The sequence below is a fragment of the Pomacea canaliculata genome, linkage group LG5, assembly GCF_003073045.1.
Source record: "Pomacea canaliculata isolate SZHN2017 linkage group LG5, ASM307304v1, whole genome shotgun sequence".
Lineage (NCBI taxonomy): Eukaryota > Metazoa > Mollusca > Gastropoda > Architaenioglossa > Ampullariidae > Pomacea > Pomacea canaliculata.
Window position 1 is genome coordinate 9,437,189 of NC_037594.1, and position 20,837 is coordinate 9,458,025.

At 38.7% G+C, this 20,837-nt stretch overlaps 1 protein-coding gene across 3 annotated transcripts in view; it reads left to right on the plus strand.

Annotated features, from left to right (window-relative positions):
* The first annotated feature begins 7,128 nt into the window (after positions 1-7,128).
* LOC112564568 (G protein-coupled receptor kinase 5-like) overlaps positions 7,129-20,837 on the plus strand; it is a 43,846-nt gene continuing 30,137 nt past the window's right edge. Inside the window, exons 1-2 of one of the 3 annotated variants that reach the window (XM_025239472.1) lie at positions 7,129-7,846; positions 18,549-18,644. In XM_025239472.1, the coding sequence (XP_025095257.1) occupies positions 7,795-7,846; positions 18,549-18,644 (148 nt within the window). In that variant the 5' untranslated portion in view covers positions 7,129-7,794. The remainder of the gene's footprint in view (positions 7,847-18,548; positions 18,645-20,837) is intronic. The other 2 variants (XM_025239474.1, XM_025239473.1) reach the window with 2 other exon arrangements.

Sequence of the window (20,837 nt, forward strand, 5' to 3'; positions counted from 1 at the left end):
TAAAATCATTTATAACGCAAAAAATGCAGTACAAGTACATTTATGAGGGCGTGGGCCCCCACATCTGTTTCTGGGCATCATTTTTTAGACGGTATTGGCCGCTGCTGACAGATGCCTGTTCGGAGTTGCCCTCTTCCTCACTTCAGATCCATTTACCTTGATGGATAGCTACGTTCGCAGAACCTAGCCGACTGATTAGCTCACCGCAGTCCTAGTGTGAGCCTGCCTATTAGAGTGGCGAAGCTAGCCTGTTAATACACATTGTACATTTTCTCGGAAGTATTTTTCTTGTTTCTTCTTGTAGAATTAATTTTTAAGGCAGCGGTGCTTATGAATCACTTACTGTTTGCGTTCCAGACATTCGCGTTACCTGGCGACAGCGTGCGTTATCGTAGTATGCACCTGTCCTCATTATCAGAGGTTTTTCTGTTGCGCACGGCTGTTATCATCAGGTAAGCCGTCAGTTATTGTTGTCATTTACAGTCCCGGGTGAGATCACGATGTCACCTCTTGCCGAAATTCGAATACGATTATTAAAATATTTACCGCGATTGTCTACTGACCTCCATTGAATATAAGTGTCCAACTTTGTTTCTAGTCCTTGCCCTCTCGGGAAAAAACACACACACTTATCTTGTCAAATCCCTTGTCATATGTGAAACATAAATTTGTAAAACAACAATAAAAACCAAAACCGAATGATCAATTCTGATGTATCGCGGATGATTGAAAATTGCATACGTCGTCCCACATAAATTGTTGAGTTCCACCTGCTCATGCTTTTAAAGATCTAATGGGGTGCAAACGTATTTTCCTAAATAATGCGTAAAACTCAGTGAAAGAATATTCCTTTAATATGGGTGAATACTCGTCCCCGGTGTCGAGATGCACACATACAAACATAACGCACAGAAAGAGATCAACAACAGACGTCACGATTGTACACCGATAGGTTCACGTTCACGTTCACGTACCCAAAGGAAGAGCTGGTTCCATGTTAATTATAGGTCTCAACGGGATGTCACAAGTTTGACCTCTTTCTCAGCATGGTGATATGTCTAGAGAACAAAAGGTTTTATCGCTCAGATGTGAATAAACAGTATCTATCACTGAGCTGTATCCAGTGCAAGATTTTGGCTTAACCAAGAAGAAAAGATAAAGTACGAAAATCTTAATGAAGTAAAAGTCGAAATAAGAAAGTCTTAGCTTTGGACTAATCTGGAGCCTAAGACGTGAATCGGGATAATGACAAGTGTCCGAGACTGAGCAGGAAGTGTCAGGTCCCTGACAGACAACAGTATTTCCTCTGTTCTCAGACTTTCTCAGCAGGAAAAATGCACTGCGGTCTTCCGTTGCCCCACTTCGTTCGTTAGTCCTCAGGTTTTGTCCTCTGTTCAGTTGTATTACCTTGTTTTTGGCGAGAGACATAGTCGGCAAGTTTCCGACCGTAGACAGTACTCTTGTGCATGCCCAGAACCACTACGTTTATCAGTCACGTGGCACGATTGCCTTAAGCATGTTCTGTTGACAGCAATAGGCCGAATATTTCTTATATACATATGAAACTGCATAACGCACACACTGTAAGTGGAAGAATGGGAAGAGGACAGAAACTATTACGCTAATTAAACTTAAAAAAAGAAAAGAAACAGTCTCGACGTGTTGACCTTCTGAAATGGTCGTAAGGCAATGTTATTTATGCATCCAATGTTGGTATTTGCATATAGAGCGGTACAACGCAGATTCCACGTCACCGTTATAGTTTCATTACCCTTCTTGCCCTCTCTCTCTTTCACACACAAACGGTTATCAACATCTTAAACTTAAACAGATGCACTCGTGAACGCACGTGGCAAGATAGTGACTTAGTGCTTGCACACAAACATGACAGGAAGCGCAAGAATAAACTTCAGAAGCAGGGACAGGTGCGGCCTGTTATTGTGCGTATGTGGTCCTGGAAAGACGAACTGGACATTATTGGAAACAAAGAGGTGAGGAGTCCATGACACGAAAACCGTATCAACATCGGAGATGATCTTACAAATCGCCAAACCCAGATTCTGCAAGAACTGCGCGTGGAGGGGAAGAAGGACTATTTCTGAGGCACGCACTTATTTATCTACAACTCAAACTTCTCTTCCCAACTACCCCGGTATCTTTAAAACAATGACAACGACAACAACAACAACAACAACAACAACAACAACAACAACAACAACAACAACAACAAAACACGACGACTCTTTGTGCTTCCTCGACTCTTAACAGGACTCCAAACTATCCTCCAGTCTCAGCAGCCTTATCCAGTGCTGATAACCAGTGAACAGACCAAAAGCATTAAAAGTGACAGTTCCGAAACTTCCACCTCACTTCCCAGTGGCCCACCAGTCTCAGCGCAAGTTCAAAGGTCACTACTAGAGGTCTGTGTCTATACCCGGTGCCCGTATGTCAACGCTGGAATCACAGAGAGTGCGGCAGTGCACCATGAAGTACTATACACTACTTCCACACCCCTTCTCATGTGTGACAGCTTTGCTAATAGAGACGTTTAGTTAAAGACCTGCCATTAGCCGGGAAGACTATCTGGGCGTCGTCGTCGTCTGGCGTGGCGAGAGTGGAATCAGTGACGTCAGTCTCGCCTCTGCTGTGACATTTTCAGCGACCGTAGAAAGTGGCATCGCTGTGTTCGCCACGAGGTGGGTCAGGGGACCACCCATCAGGCCCCGCCATTGCATCTCTGCTTCCTTAAAGTGCTGTGAGACGTGCTTCTTCTAATCACGTTGCTGTGTTGGAGACGAGTTTATAACTTGCTTTCTCGACAACAAAAAGTGGCGAACAAACTGTGACCGGTATGACAGTCGAAGTAGATGTGAAATTTTAAGATGGACCTGGCGTCCGTCTCGTCCACCCCGTTTTTGTCAAAGCTTCCAAAATAGCAACAGGTTAATGAGGCTTCGTTTGGTCTTGAAAAACAAGTCCTAAGTCACCAGTCTCAAGAAGTAAGTCGATTACTCAGACCAAACTGAGCCAAGTTGACCTATTTTCAATACTCACAAGCAGCCCAGCCCAGTCGTGAAAAGTCTTGTATACACTTTGCTCGGTAATCTTTCTCGGCAGAGTCGTATCACGTAACACAAAGACAGTACACAGGCTTAAGACCAAGAACAAAGAAAGAAAAAGAGATGAAGGACAGACAGAAGTGAGACATTGAGTGACGTCACAAATAACAAAACAACAGTGCCACACATTCAGGTCTTTGCCACGAAAACTATTATCCGTAGTCAGGTAACCGATACCGAAACTTTTGTGTAACTACCAATAGCTGTTAGAACAAGAAGAGCAAGAAGAAGAAAAAGAAAATTGATGGCATAGATAACGGAACTTAGACATGAGCAAATTTAACACTTTTTTTCCAGTGAAACTATACTACGCTGAATTCAAAAGAGCAAATCTGGGCGGGGCAGATAGTATCTCTCTCACAACAAAGCCAACGAAGCAGAAACGATGACTGCACACATCAAGCTTAGTCATGTGCCATTAAGAGAGAGGCCGCTAGCTTCAAGTAGTCTACTGAGACAGGGATCGGGGATCCTACTTCTTAGTAATCGGCAAACAGCGGTAATTAAGCTGCACGAAGAGGACAAGGGAAGGACAGAAGCGATGACGTACCGCCAGACAATGGCGGAGAAGCTGCAAAAGCAAATCACCAGCTAGGTCTAGGTCTATCCGTCCGGTCAGAACATTGGCTCACCCACTATCTTTCGATAGTGGTCCGTACACTCAGGCAGCTAGCTTGTCTCTGAAATACCCGGGAAGTCGTTATCCACATAACCTGGCTACACGTCCAGGGTACGTACCATGAGGGTACCAACCAATCAGGACGCTTATAGTAACTTAGTTGCCAGGAAAGTTGTCTAGCGTCACTAACACTACCTGGAATCCATGGTGACTACACTAATTTATTGTGTCGGCATGGATTCTTGGCTTATTCAACCGTATCAGTCAATATTGCACCAGACATGACACCTCTCAGGTAGCTTCCATGTTTGGAGGAGAGTAATGTCCCTTCACCTAACTGGCTAGAGAGTGACTTCTGGTTGATTTGCGTGAAATTTTCTGTCTAATGTTCATCAGTACATCTTTTACGATATTTGCTACGTTTTTATGTGGATTTCTTTGTCTGCGCCATTTTTCGTCTTTTCTTGGGCCATTTTATTTCTACTGTCACATCTGCGCCATCTTGCCCTTACTTAGATTTTAGATCTACACATGGCAGTGTCGACTTCAAACTCTGATTACCTTCCTGCTGCTGCTTCAGAAAGTTTTGATGTCGAGCTGTCGAAGCAAGTTTTTTGTGCAATACAGGCAAGTCTGCAATTACATGGATGTACAGTATGCATAAACATTGTATAATACATGTATACACAAAACATTAAAGTACACATGTACCGTTCACACAATTTGTTCAGACCATAAATCAGTACAACACTTATGAAGATGCAGTACATGCGTGCTGTAATGCCGGGTGTATATTATGTTCTTTGATGTCTATTGTACATCCGTACTGTAACACTTTGTAGAATATATATGTGTGTGTTGTACTTATACTGATCATGCTGTGTGCTCAATATACTGTTCATATCGCATGTTTATCGTCGTGCTGCCTTGCTTAATGGCAGAAACAATGCCTACATGTCCTAGTGGCCAAGAGGAATGGATTTTAAGTGTTTCATCACGAACTTGTATTTGTGAACTGCTTGCAGACGATTTTTTTCCAACTACTAAAACGAGGCTGGTGTATACAAAGCTTCCGGTTTAGTCACATTCATTGTTTAGGCTCGCCGAGACTAACAGTGAAGTCCCAGGTGCAACAGGTCGGCGATGTGAGATCGGTGCCAGGGATTTCCCGTCTCATCCTGCTTTACGGGCGGACGTCGCGGGCAGGTTGTGCTGCGCAGATGGCGCGTGATTTATGGCTGCAGGTATCGTCCAAAGCTGAATCGCCGACATTTAACCTTGTCGAACTCCTCGTTTGGTGCGTAGAAAACGTAGTGGGTCAGCAAACGCTCTTTGCTCTTGGTGTCTTAAGCACCCTTCCCAATCACACCCTTTGTTAAGACCACTTATGGATATCATCAGCAAGATTTCCAGGAAAGCACTAAAAGTATAATAAAGAATGTAGAAAAATATATGAGGATCGATCATTGCGTGTTTTACATCTGTTTATCTCCCTACATTTGTTTAGTACTGGTCGTATCACCAGAGAGGTATATATGCGACGACATGATCGAGCGACACAATATGAGCACTTAAAGGACTAGTGGGGTGCAATTTGTATTTTTACTGATTCTGTTTTCCAAAATCTGGTTGAATAACTGCCCAACCCCCTAAAAGACCATTCTTGAGATACACACATACAGACATCAACACGCGCGGGTAAAGGTCAACATCACAAAAGTCAGAATTTTATAATGATATGTTTACAGTGTGAAGACCTGGGAAGAGCTGTGGAAGAGCTGGGATCATATGTTAGTTAGGTGAAGCCGTGTACTATGATGGCGTCTTAAGTTTGACTTCCTTCTGTGCGTGGTGATGTTTGTAGGCTTGCATGTTGAAAACAGATAGTGGTTATTCATTTAGATTTGAGGAAATAGTATCTTGCACTTTCCCCAATCATTAAAAAAAGGGAACTTCATTAGTTCTTTAATGAGATTTCTGACAGGACTCAAAGGAACTGGTTTGTTTCCCGCAATGGGATAGTCATATCTCAACATATGAAGCTTTCAGGCTGGTGGGTGTATGAATTTGTTTTTCTTTGAACCAGCTCACCCTCGTCTCAGTTTCTTTACTGTGTGTTCATTTGTATAATTACTCACAAAAACGGGATTATCCCCTCGAAGGTGCAGACTAGACAGTTCAAAAGTGAACAGACATCAGTGAAAATACAGCATCGAGCTTCAATAAAAGAAAAATACAGCGTCAACCTCAACTACAAGCACTGTTATGTGTCCAGCTCGTAACTAACGAGTAACAGCCCTTGGTCAAACAACTTGTATTGTCGCCTAACGTTTGCCCGTCGTGACCCATTTTGCCATAGCTTCTCCCCTTCTTTTCCCTTTTGTTCCTATCACACAGCGCCCCCCCCCCCGGCACCCATCCTGCTTCTTTCACTGTCGAAGAAGTGGAGCACGAACATTTTCCCTTACATCCGTGTGATGGGGCGTTATAATGGTTCTTTTGTGATGACGCTGTGAAAGGAGGCAAGAGAAAGACAATGACATCCATGCAGTTTTAACTAGTACAGTGGCTGGTAAATCAGCTATGTTGGTGGAAGACCTAACAAATCCCCGCTGCCCTTTAAAGATCTGACATTAAGTTGTAACTGGTCAGCGAGAAAGAGGGAGAGGAAACTAGAGACTCATCAATTAACAAACATACAGGGCATACACTAAAAGAGATCTTCCATAGTGTGCACAGACAAACAATTACATTATTTTGCACTTTAGTGAGACCTATTATCAGGCCTGAGTATAGTGGGGTAGGGCTGAAGGGGCCCAGGGATGTGAAGGGGCCCCGGCCTTGGTCAGTTATTTTTTTTCCTTTTTTTTCTTTTAAAGAAAGGTTGACGGGACAATCGTCACTATGGGGATTTTTTTTTCCCCTTGGTATACTACAAATTTTATCCTGTACCGTTATTTTCCCTCATTTTACTAACCACTCACGTGTAAAACAACTTTATATGTTCAAGTAGTGATGTAGATCCTAGTGCATTTGTCCTAATGTTTGCAGTCAATTTTACGTCACTGAATGAAATGTAGATATTGCCGATATATTATTATATACTAGGAAAATAATTTATGATTACAATTACAAAGAACCGGCCGGGAGAGATCGTCTGCCCCGGGGCCCGTGCTGGCTCTCGGCGGCCCTGCCTATTATTAAATATTAGATGAAACTGGCCACATCTATTCCAGCACACAAAATTATATTAGTGGTTCATGAAAGGTCGCCCAGTCAAAGAGGTTTGGCAGACAATACCAGGAACATAATCAAGGCGAGAAAAGGCGTGCAGTCTCCTCCAATAATTCGACACTACGTTAACAGCTTCAGCAACTGCACTTGAAGTTACTACAATATCTGATGGGTGCTAAGAAATAAAGAGACAACCCGCAAGGGTTGCAAGTGGGTCTCCCGAAGTTTGGAGGCATTGTGCCCCCTTGGCCCATTCACCTCACTGTCGTGACAACACCGATGCCAGTAGTGTAGCCGCTGCGTCCGTGGTCATACCTCTGTCCTGCTGAAAACTCGTACATGCCAACTAACACAGGTGGACCCAGTAACGACATCGCAGGTTTGAATGTGGTTACAGCATAATGTGGCCTTTGAAACAATTGCAGTGTGCAGGCTGAAGACATGAAGTGCGTGACAGGCGAACCTAAAGTCGATCGATGACCCGCCTCATTGCTTCTTTCCTTCTCGGAAATATATGTGGAAAATTGGCAGAAAGCGCTGTGTTATGCCTAGTTTCGTGCATTCTGATACATCGATCGCTGGTGAAGTTCTAGAATTTATGAAACTGTATTCATTTTGCCAAGATTTGCAGTCAGCCACACTTTGTAGTAGTCGCTGGAAACAAATTTTAGCCAATGAGCGATCGCCTTCTCAGTAATCCCTCGATGAGAGCAGCCATTTTGCGCTCAGCTCACCACACCCTTGTCATCAGAGGCGAGCTATTGGACTCAATCGGGGTCTGGGGTTGACCCTATTGCAGCCCAATACCCCCTCCCAGCCTAGATGGAACTGGAAAATATAGTAGCAAACACAGTCTATTTAAAAGCACGTGAAGGTAAGACATGCTTCATTTTCTGTTTAAGTTTAAATACGGTCTTCTGTCGGTGGCACCTAGCACAGATGCAGGCATAAATTTTGGTCAGGTTTCAGTATACATGCAGGGATTTCTTTGGTAGTCTTGACGCATGGCACTGTCAGATTGCTTGTAATTTTGCATGTCTGCTAACTACAATGTATTATCTGTGAGAATTATTGAAGGCGTCAGTTATAAGCGCAGTAGGACGTTTTTGTTACAACACTGATAATATGAAATCATCACTGGCTCGGCATCATTTGAGGAAGCAGAAATTTTATATGATGCTTCCAGAAACGGGCAAGCATTGTGTGCACGAATCCATTTTCACCTTTTTTCAGTAGTAGTAGTAGCTAAAAATAAACATTAAGCTGTCGTTTTCCTCTACGTACACGATGTGTGAATGTGTAATACTTTAAATAGGTTAGTTCTGGAATATTTTTTTAAGACGAAAGTATTAGTCGAGGCGCATTTATAATTTTGAAAGAGCAATGAAACCTGTATGGCAACACATTTTGTTCAAGGCTCTGTTGGTCAGATTCACAAATGCCTCTAATACCCAGTTAGAGGCATGGCAAAAATGTAAGTGTTTAAATGGTAACATTTGGTTTAAAGCTTAAAGAGCATTTGATTGGAGTAAGAAATTTAAAAAATGCTTTTCCATTTCCTCAACGACTGCTTTTGCATGATGAAGTTTTTTAATTTATGAGGTTTGGGTTTTTAGATGGTATAAATAATGAACATGTGTTTTTTTCCTATTTCCTTTTATAAAATGACTGCATCGAGGATGGTGCTTTACTACGTATGTGTTAACAGTTTAACTTTTGCTGTTTTGTTTACATAGCATCTGTTCTGTTAGTGTTGTTGTTGAAAGTTGAATAAATTACAGAAATGTATTGCATAGCATCAAATGATGCTGGGTGTCTTCCCCACCCCTAGTAACTGCCATTTACGTTTGGTAAATGTGAAGGCTCATACTTTGATATGGCCGGGTGGAGGAACCATCAGTGGAGGGTACATTCAGCCTACACCATGATAGCAGTGCTGTGCTAGGCAGTGGAAATGAATGTGATAATGATGCTGGTATTTCACAATTGACATGATTTTTCTTGTCCAGTGGTAGTGTTCTGTTATGTCAGCTTGTTGGAAGATAATTAAAAAAAATCTCCTCTTGTTAAAGATGAAGTGTAATGAAGCTGTTGTAATACATTGCAAGGAGAAAGTAAATTTATTGAGTGATATGTTGCCTCCAGAAGGATTTAAAAGTAAAAGTAATTTGAAAGTGCAACAAGACCATTTATTCTTGCTGTTCCTAAGGTATTTTTCGAGTTCCTTTGTCACAGCTCATTGATTAAAAACAGTTGTTATAAAATTGATTAAGAGCAGTAAAACATGTGATGTGTGGCGTTGATGTTGCTGAAAAGTTATAGAAATTATGTACTTAAACATAGGTATTGGAAACGATCATATTAGACAGAGGGTACTGATTTGTGGAGTTGTTTTGTCAATGAACCAGGTAATAGGGATATTTTTTTGCATCAGTAAAATTTAGGCCTGGGCCTTGTAAAGTCATGTTACTAAGTTTGAAGCTTTGCCCAGTTTTTTGCAGCACATTGAAGGTCAACTTCTGACCACCCCTACACCCCCCCCCCCCAAATTCCCAATATCAAATTGGTTCCAAAGTGGATTTTTTTAAAAAATAGGATTAATAAACGATATTACTGTGATAGTTTGGCACTGACTTCACTATTTAAAAGTTAACAGACTGTATTTTTTTTATCCATTTTCTTCACTATGTTTAATTAAGCTTTTCTAGTGGCTCGGTGATATATTCAAGGAAATTGGTGAGTTGCTGTTTCAGTGCTTGGCTTCAGCCTGCCTGATTTAATTCTTTATGAGTGGAGATTTGCTAGTACATTATCAGCACCTTTCAGTTTCAAGTCCCCTTATCAGTCGGCCTGAATATGCCAAACTGCAAAATGAACTTGGAGATTATGCATTTTTAATTATATTTTTTGGCTGAGGCTTATAGCTACCGCCTTATTTTGACAGGCAACATGTTGAATTCGCACAGAATGTGCATTGCCAAATTAACAAGTGTGTGCATTTGGACTGGAGAATATACAAACTAAAAGACTGAAGTGTGCTCCCAATGCCACCTGAATATGTTACATCTGCCATAAAATCACACCTTTGGATGCTCACTGCTGCATTTGCCACTTGCTTTTTGCCACTCAAATGTTTAATTGTCTATGCATGTGTGAGACTTTACTGTTTCACATTTGCTCAAATAATTTATTATAGGTGATATTACATATGTAACATATGTTAATAATATGTAAGCTGTGTGCTATTTAAAGTAAATGGCATTATGACACTCATTGTAAGAACTATATATCGTGTGGAAATTATGACACCTTAAGGTTGTTTTGTTTTAAAAATTTTGCTTCAACTTGCCTGTGATGGCTTGTAAACAGTCTTTTGATCGGTTTTACCTTAAATATAAATATTTATAGTCATTATATATGTAATATCAGTTTGAGATAGGTGACACTGCCTGAAAATTAGCATTTCGAAATTATATTGGCTCATTTTTAAGAGTGGTATAAAGAAATCATAGGTAGGGCATCAGTATTACCATTAGGGACTTTTACAAGTAGCTGACATTATCAATTGCAAGCATGTCAAATCATTTATAACTTTGTGTTTTTGCAATGTTAATTTTTTTTTTTTATCACAATGCTGTACTTATTTGGGTTGACAGTTAAGATTTTTTGGTTCTATATTGCTCATTATTACATTAGTTATTTTCAATAATTTTTAAAGTTATTTATGACATGAACTTTCCATTTGATTTGTTTTTCAGCTGCAGATGTCTTAATACATTACAGACTATTAACTATGGAGTGTGAACTTAGCCTAAGTTGATCAGTTTGATAGCAGGTATTTGCATGATACAGAAGATATTGTGTTCCTGGAATGTTTTGCTGTTTATTACAGTCAACTTGGGAAAGAAACTTACGCCTATACTATTGTTAAATAGCAATATTTGAGGGTGTGGTACTTACTCCTGTTCCTTTGATGCTGGAATCTTTTTTAAGTAGCTCAGTGTAGGGTATATAATGGCTTTTAAAAAAAAATGTTATGTGCTGACCTTTATTACAGTTTTCAAGAAATTGGAAATTCCTAAACACACCCAAAATGATGAGCAGTAAATTCCTAAAAAGACCCTACTAATTTAAAGACACCAGAGCAAAAGAGATGATTGTTTTAAATTACTGGTTACAATCTATTGAAAAATAACAGTTCCAAAAGTCGAAATAAATAGCTCCCTTTGTTTTTGTGAGATACAAACCTTCTGATATCAACAAGAAAAGAAAGAGGTAAAATCCACAGGTTGTTTAGAGCAAGATTATGTCACCAAGGCTGTAGCCAGTGGGAGAGTTGGGAGCATATATCAGGTAGGCCTTTGCTCAAACATGTCACAGATTTAGCTTTATGGCAGTGCGTAGCTTAGAATCTTGACACATTCTGAAGGCTTGTATCTTTTAAATAGGAGGTTATATGCTCAGATGTTGGAAGTTGTGCTTTATAATGAGTGATGCTTAATCATTTTAAAAGAATGTTTACCCTGGTGTTTTTAAATATTATGGCGTCAGCATTCCAAGTTGTCATTAAAGTTATATTTGACATGACTTTCCAATTGTTAAAGACATAATAATAATAGTAATAAATAATAAATAACACATTAGTATAGCAACTTTTTCCAACATTAGCCAGACTCAAGGCTCCTTACATATATATATAATGACCATATTTATTGCCATGTACCTAGGAGGTACATAGGCTTCCACTAAATATCTTCTTTTTTGTCTGTGATCAGCATTATATTTATTATTTGTAAAATTTATGGAGTAAAATGGCAGTTTTAGTAGTATTTTTCAGTATGTTGTGCCAGATTTCGATAGTACAAAGAATGAAAGTGAAAGAAATGTTTAGTTTTCAAGACAATTTTGTTTCTTCACTTAGTGAATTCACTTTACAATGCATAATTAAGACTGGTTTTAATGATGGTAGCACTCTGGGAATGAAGAGGTTGAGAGAAAATAAAATCTAAGCTAATTTAAGCAGTGTCCATGTTTCACAGCCGTTGAGAAAACGGGGATGATGAGGGACTTGTACAGCCTGTATTTGGTAGTAAAGCTGGTGTTTCTACTGTCTCTGCTATGTTTCTACTATGTGATTCAATCTTACCATTGGTGCTGTCGCAGCTGTGATTCTGTGGCGAATATCTGCCATACAGCTGCTGTCCTTGGAGATCATAGCTCCCAAGTACTTAAGTTTTGTACCTCCTTGAGCTATGCTCTGTTCATGAAGATCTCTGCTTTACCAAGCCAGGAAACACTGTTTGACACTGTCAAGCGGTGAAAACTAGTGTAGTTCAGCCATGTTATTAGATGCTACTCAAAATGATTCTTTAGAAAACCTAAGGAGGGCGCCATTGGGATAAGCAAAGAAAAAAAATTGGCAGTGAAAGAATGGACAGACTGCCAGTGAGAGGCTGTTAAATATAGCACATGAACAGCTCCAGTGGCAAACCCTTTTCTCTGCTGCTTCTAAATCTCATCAGGTCCCCCTTCCGATGACAGGTACCAGTGGGCTGTCGTGTCCTGCTGCTGCTAGTGCTGTTTGTGATGATGACATGCAAATAGAATATTTATAACATAAAAGACTATTAAAAGTACAGTTATGTTGCTATTGTGAGCTGGTCTAAGCTGTAACGGAGTTATAAGATATATAAGACATGACTATTGAATGAACACAGTTTCTTTTCACATTGCTGAATTTTAGAGATTCTTTTGCAATAAACAAGCACAAAAGAAGGCTATTGCACCTTTTGTGATAATTTGTTTCATCCAGTATAAGCTAAATGGAGGGAAGGAGAACTTTAATGCTTCCTGTAAAATCTATGACTTATATAAACAGAGAAAAATATTCTTTATGTAACATCAACTTGTGTGACCTTAACAGCTGTATCTTGTCAATTCGAAGAATCATTTGGAACCTGCCAATAGGACTTTCTGTGGCTAGTGAAAACCAAGCATAAGTAATAAACTTTTAACGGTGAACACTTTTTTCCTTTTACACAACTGAATAATTGTAGCTATTGTATTAATAGTGGGAAAAAAACCCACTTGAGGACCAAGTCTGGTTTAGGTCCTATGTAGGTGGACTGGCTGCCTTATGTGAAATAATGAAATTTGTGAATTTTTCGGTTTCTGTTTTGAGCTGGAAAAAACCCCCGAATTGTCTCTTGCACAAATTATAATCCTCTGACCAAGATCAGCAAAAGTAATGAAAATTATTGTCATGGATCAGCATCAAGAGTAAATAATGCTAATTAGGTGTTAACTAATAGCTGAATTTTTTGGTGGGTTTTCCTCTCCCAAAACTTTACTTCTTTTTCTGTGCATGGATAGTGATTTTATTTATATATGGTATTCCCAGACACATGCACATAAGTTTAATGTCTAGATAGGCATCTTTTTCAAGTATATGGAGAGTTTTAAAAACAAGTCATAGACCCATTACACTTCTACAGTGTATGTTTTTGGCAGACAACTTGGCATATCTTGCATTAGTGTCATGTAGTAAAATGAGAGGCCGTCGTCCAGTTTATATTTCTGCATTGGCAATGAAGGAAGTCTGCGGATCAGGTTTCAGCTTTCTAGGGACGATATCATGATACATAGAAACATGGTGTCATTGTCATGGATATTTGCACATAGCATGATAGTCTCTTGTTGTTTACTGTTGCAAAGAAAGAAAGTGGATGGGTTTATCAGTCTGTGCTTGCAGCTGAAGTGAATCAACATTGAAGTACAGCAAATGGAAGTAGAAACAATGTTGTCGTTTTTTCTTCATGGTTTGTTACAGATGGAAATGCAGTCAAGAAGAACTCTGCTTACATTTGTTTCAACATTTAAAAATTGTTTCTTATATCTTATTAATCAATCAGCAGGGTTCCCAGGTCCTTGCAAGGTCCTTTTAAGTCCTTTTATATTGAATTTTCGCCAAAAGGCCTTTTAAGTCCTTTTATTTGCCATGCGGTCCTTTCAAATTCTCACACAGGTCCTTACATTTTCTCTGTGACCCTTTTAAGTCCTTTTATCGATAAAATATTACAACAAATTTATTTCCGGAGTAGACTTTGGCGCAAAATACCGACGATTTTTCGCTGCATTGCTATTTTAATCACATGACTACCCAGTCTCGCTCGCGGCGGGAACGTCCGTTTCGGCCTTTCGCGAGTTCACTCTCGTCGTGTCGACCACATTTCTTTGTCTGCTTAACAATTTGAAAGATGCCGGGGAAGTGCTCTTTTCAGGAGAAGTGGCTAAAGGAAGACAAGTATAAAGATTGGTTAATAAAAGACTTGAGCAATAAACATTTGGCACGATGTGCTGCCTGCAAAATATCTCTGAATCTTTCATCAATGGGCGAAAGTGTTCTGAAACAGCACATGGTTACCGAAAGACACCAAAGGCAAATAAAAGTATTTCTGAAAGATGCGCGCTTTTGTGTAACTGATTACTTTCGTCATCGAGAACATCCACAGCCCGCTCAAAATCAGACGGCACCGACCAGCTCTGCAAGTGTGTCCAGTAAGTTGACAATTATTTATCTTTAGCGATTCATTTAGTTAACGATGTGGGTACTTAGAAAAACACATTAAATTAAAGCGTGCATAACATTTTGCGGTTTTTTTCCACTCTTTATTAAGCCTATCGTCTAATTTACGGTGAAGCCAATAGCTTAAAGATCAGTAAATAGCAAAGAATTATTTAAATTAAAAAGTTGAGATTTTCATTTTCTCATGATTCGAACTACAAATAGAGTTTTATACAATCACGAATCTTACTACAGCTTTGCTGCAGAAAATTGATCTGAATTTTTGGCATCTGATCAGGAAAGATTAAAAAGAAAGTATAATTAATAATGTATGCTTATTATCCTATTTTACCAGCAAATACATTATTTTTTGGATTTTTAAAATCAAACAATTTAACATTAAAGCTAGATCAGTTAGCTGAAAATAACTTTCATTTTCAACTATGCTGCCATCTTTATACTTTAACTTAGTTTAGTATTATTTATATTATCATGTCATTAATTATTGCTTTTTGAAACCTGTGGACTCTCAAGATTGTGGAATCACACTACAGTTTCAGATCTGCTGAAAAGTCTGCTGAACTGTTTCGACTTATGTTCCCAGACAGCCAAGTAGCTGCAGAATTTAAGTGCGGTCAAACAAAAGCCAGTTATCTAACTTCATTTGGGCTTGCTCCTCACTTTTCGAAATTGCTTCTGGACTGTGTAAATTCGTCGCCTGAGTATGTTCTTTTGTTTGATGAATCTTCTAACCATAAGACTCAAACTAAACAGCTGGATTTCCATGTTCGTTACTGGAGTGACAATGCTGTAAGGACTCATTACCTGACCTCGGAATTTTTGGGTCATTCCGCGGCCATAGACCTTCAACAAAAGTTCAGTAAGGTAATTAGCGAATCAAACTTCAAGCAAGCTAATTTACTTCAAATTTCTATGGATGGACCTTCTGTAAACCTAAACCTTCTTGAGAAAATTAATAACGACATGATTACCAATCACAATGTTGGTTTGTTAAATGTGGGCAGCTGTGGACTCCATGTTATGCACAATGCATTTAGGCGTGGGTGCGAGGCTTCTCAATGGGAGCTTGAGTCATTTCTTACATCTGCTTATATCTTGTTCAGAGACAGCCCAGCCAGAAGAGAAGATTATATAAAAGTAACTGGTTCCACATCTTTTCCAGCCAAGTTCTGTGCTCACCGATGGCTTGAAAACAATTCTGTTGCTGAAAAAGCAATTGTTATGCTTCCATACTTGGAAAAATTTGTCAAAGCTGCAATGGAGAAAAAAATAACATTGCCAAAGAACAAATCTTTTGATATTGTAAAAGCTGGAGTCTTATCTACCCCTTTGCTTTCATGTCGTCTGGCTTTCTTTAGTTTAATTGCCAGTATACTTGAACCTTTTTTGAGAAAATACCAAGCTGATCAGCCTCTTCTTCCTTTCCTTTGTTTAGACTTACATGACATTATGAAAAATCTGATGCACAAATTTATCAAGTCAAATGTACTTAATAAATGTGAAACTGCCCTCCAACTTGTGCAGGTTGATATATGCAACAGTTCTAACCATGTCAATCTGAGCATGATCGAACTTGGCTTCAGGGTTGATAGACTACTGGCTGTAGCTAAGAAACAGTCATCAGTAAACGATGGAACTCTCATGGCCTTCAGAGCTGAATGCAGAGATTTTTTGAAAGCAGTTCTAAAATTGCAGGATAAATCTCCACTGAAGTACACCCTAGTGAGAAACATAACTTTCTTAAACCCAAAGACCATGGGGGAAAAAGACAAATCAATACAAAAAATGAAAAAGGTTTTGTTGTATTGCCAAGGTGTGAAAAGGTTTGATGATGTGACTTGTGACAAGGTATTGTCAGAGTTCCGTAATTTTCTTGACAGTTCTGCAGGTGAGTGTGGTAGTAAGGCTTTTGACCCTATGACACAAAGACTGGATAGTTGGTTTTATGATGCCCTTGCTGGAAAAGCAGAGTTTCAGGTGTTGTGGTCTGTTGTCAGACAGTTACTCCTACTCTCTCATGGTCAAGCTACAGTGGAAAGAGGATTTTCATTCAACAAAGAAACAGTAGCTGACAATCTTAGTCAGACTGCACTAAAAGCACGCAGAGTAATTCTTGATCATATTCACAGTGTGGGAGGGGTGGAAAATGTTGAGATCTCCAAACCACTGATGATATCCGCTTCTAGTGCCTATGGCAGGTATGAACGTTACCTCTCTGAGCAGAAGCAGCAGAAGGAAACAGAAGAAAAGCAGGTCCACAGAAAGAGATTAGGAGATGAGCTGGTAATACTCACAAAAAGGCTAAAGACCACCAGTGCCGAAGAACGACACCTGCTGGAACTGGCTGACAGACATAGTTTCCAGGCTGAAGAGCAAAAAAGTTTTTCACTTATTGAAAGATCTAACAACATGCGTTTGTTAGCCAAAGACAAGAAGAAGGAGATAACAAAGATTCAGTCAGACATTGATAGATTACAGGAAGAAATTAAAAGGTGTTGAATTGTGACATTCAGAATTAATGTTTATTTCAGTTTTAAATAAGCCTGCACAATTCTGTACATGTATGCTATGGAATATGTTAAAAAAACCAGAACTATTTAGAGGAAATTAGGTTATGTAAAGAAATTGTATTGTTTAGTATTGGTAAAGCTGTAGGGGTGACAAAGAATTGAATTTCATCAATGAAACTTTTGCTTATAGTAGATGGATTGCTTTGTCATTTTGTAATCTTAATCTTATGTGTATTAGTATATCATGCTGTTTATGTATATGTTTGCATGTGTTACATGTATGTGTAATAAGAATGCTTAAATAATATCTCAAGGTTAAAAATAAATGGGCTGTAATGCTTGACAGTTTCGACTCATTCCATCTTTGGTTTAGCATTAGGATCACACTCTTTTCATTCCTCATCTGATCCTCCAATCCTTGGCATTCCTTGTAGTCACAAGAAAATGTTTGGTCTACACATCTGTACAACACTAGTTGCCCTTCCGTATTCGCAAAAAACGCTCTTTTTTTCAAAAGTTCTTTAGAAACTTACTCTTTCTTGAACTTTGATCTTCTAGTACTACTGTGCATAGCTCTATTTCTATCTCTCTCTTCCCATTAGAGTGTGTGTGCGAGAGAGAGACACGTGAACTGACTTTTGTATTACACCAAAGAATGGCTTTCAGGTTTTGCAATTATTATTACTTAGATTTCTAGAAAACTTGGAACATTAACGGTGTATGTTATCAGCGCGCTAAGGAAACTTTTTAAGTTATCTAATCTAAATATGGCAGACAGGCATCAAAATTAACTCTTTGATTATTTATTACTAGAAATACATGTATTTGAGAACATAGAGAAGACCACAGATTCATAAATAATACATCTTTCCGACCACACAAGAGAAAAACTTAAGCATTGATGACTGCCACTTAGGTCCTTTCGAATGCATGAAAGGTCCTTTTAAGGTCCTTTTAAGGTCCTTTTTTGGCACCATCCCTGATCCCTGGGAACCCTGATCAGTCTTGCATATGTTGAAAGTTTCCACTGTGTTCTTTCACATATTTTGCTTTAATGATAGGCTCCTTTAGTACATTTGATCCTGATGCTGTACAGCTTGAATGGAACTGCATTCTGTGTGAACTGAATGCACATCCACTCCCTTCAGATTGTCCCTGCTGTCTCTTTAACAAAAAATGTCAATCTTTCATTATTGCTGAAATACTGTTTCTTGTAATTATGTGATTTTTGTTGTGTGATAAAGGATGGGACAAAATTTGTAAAGCTGGTTGCTTGTGTTCTGGTATTCTATTTCTGCCTAAATTATGCTTAAGTAAGAAGTAAGTAAAGACAGACTGCTTTAAGACATTTAGTTCAGACTTCATACATTACCATGCATTTGCGCTGTAACAGTATCTGCTTGCTTACTGCATGAGCATGTCGGTTAATATGTGAATTTTATTTTATTTAAAAATGATGATTTTGTAAAATTTATGTTTAGGTGGTGGTGGCAAACGCAAGGGAAAGAGTAAAAAATGGAAGCAGATACTAAAATTTCCTCACATTTCACAGTGTGAGGACATCAAAAACAAAATCCGTAAGTACCTCAGCCTTATGTTGAATTGTGATAATGTTATCATGGATGCTTATACAATCACAGCTTAATCTTTTAAGATTTTATTTCTGCTGAGGGAAATGTTAAAAAAAATACACTGTGGCATACATTTGAGTAAATGCATATGAATGGTGAGGCTCAAAAGGTTTGATGTGAGCAAGAATGACTTGCTCTTGGAGTAAACAAACATGATCAGGACTAAATGGCCACAGGCAAGCAGTGAGACAACATTGTGTTTTTGAGTATTTCAGAACTGTTTTTGTAAGACTTTTTCAGTGAAAAAATACATAATCCATATTCTGCAGAACAATCTGTATGAATATTTTTATTGGCTAATAAATCAACACAACTTATTAAAAGTTATGGATAGGCACTGTTGGTAACTCACAGACTCAGTCCCTTCAAGACTTCAACAGATCACCATCTCAGCGGAAAGTCAGCTCATTTTTTTTTTTTTTAGTTTGTAAAAGATTTCATAGAAAGGAACAAAACATTAAAAAACAAATTTTATAGAGTGCATTATGTTGTACCCCAAAGTGATTTGTAAAAGATAGTGCTCACAGTAATGTTTGCATCAGCAGTTACTGACTGCAAGGTCCTGAAGATGTCTCCTTCATTTGCACCACTCCAAAGTATCAAAAACCTGCACCTGTCCTTATAGTTACGTTTACTTCTTTCTGCATGGTTGAATACCTAATGTGTGTAGATAAATTATTTTAAACATTTTACATCACAAATGCTGAATGAAAAACTGTTGGGATCTTTGATCCACTGCAAATAGATAACTAACAAGGAGAGTTTTGAAAATCTAAGTAGGTCATGAACTTGAGCAGTTTTCAGGGCACTGCTTGATTACTTATCTGCAAACTATCAGGCTAAATTCAGTTTTATGGTTACTTCTGCAAATATTTGTATAGCCTGTTTTTATATACATTTTTATGCTTTTCAAGTACCTCTCTGTTCTGCACGCACACACACAGTTATTAAGAGATATTAATGTAGATAGATATTCATCAGGTTTTGTTTATGTTGTCATTGTCCAACTGAAAGAGCAGCAACTCAGATGCTACAGTCTTTAGTCAACTTTGTTGCATATCCCTTGGGCAAATCATACATCACTAGTGTATTGTTTTTATGTTCTTATGGTTAAAATAGCTGTCTAGGAAAAGTTAAAAAGGATTTGGAAAGAAGTCTAAAGTTTAGTTCTCATCTGTGTGAACCCTGCTGTTAAGATAAATACTGCACTGGAACATTTAAAAATAAAATTTAGCACTTGGGTAATATTGGGGGACATGAGAGTAATTAACAGCGTTGTAGTGAGTGATATATCAGTGGCACTATATGCAGATCATTTTTGCAGCAGTGTAGCTAATCCAGTTTTTTTTGGTACAAAATGTGTTTCCATCATTAGCATAGGACTATTCAGATTTTTGAACATTAACTCAAAAATGTCTTGGCTGTGCTGTCTGCACCTTTGAATGCAAATATCTTCATAGCTATAGCTCAATTGCATCGATGAGTTAAGTTTTTGATTCTTATAGAACTTTGTTTATCCCAAGTAAGAGAAGTCACAGGTGATGATGTCAACCTTTTGAGCTTCATAAGAATGAAGGTTGCTTATAGGGAACTGTTTGTAATAGCCCATAGTGCTTTACAAAAAATACACAACACATGCTAACATCATACAGGCACACACACCACAGCCTTTTTCATTATCAACATTCAAGCACATGATTATGATTATGCAAAGTGGGGAAACAGGTGGGTCTTCATTTGCTGTTTAAATTGATGAATCATTTCTCAGCTTCAAGGGAAGCAAGTTCCTGACAGCTGTGAAGGAAAATGTATACTCACGAAAATATTTAAAATTTACCTTGGAGACAACAGCTTTAGAGGACTGGAGTGAACGAGAAGAAATGTAGGCGGACAGAGTTTAGGGAGAGAGATTCTAGAAGTGCATCCTTGAGGTGATAATAAGCTAGAGTATCTATTTAGGTACTGTATACCAAACTTCACTGGTAGCCAAAGGAAAGCAGTAATGTGATCCACTTTTATGGAAAACAATGCATGCATCACTGTTCTGGACTTTCTGTAAACATGTTATCTGGTCATGTGGTAATTACTGCAGAAAAGAATTGCTGTGGTAAATTACGGTGGCTGTTGCAGACCATTAAC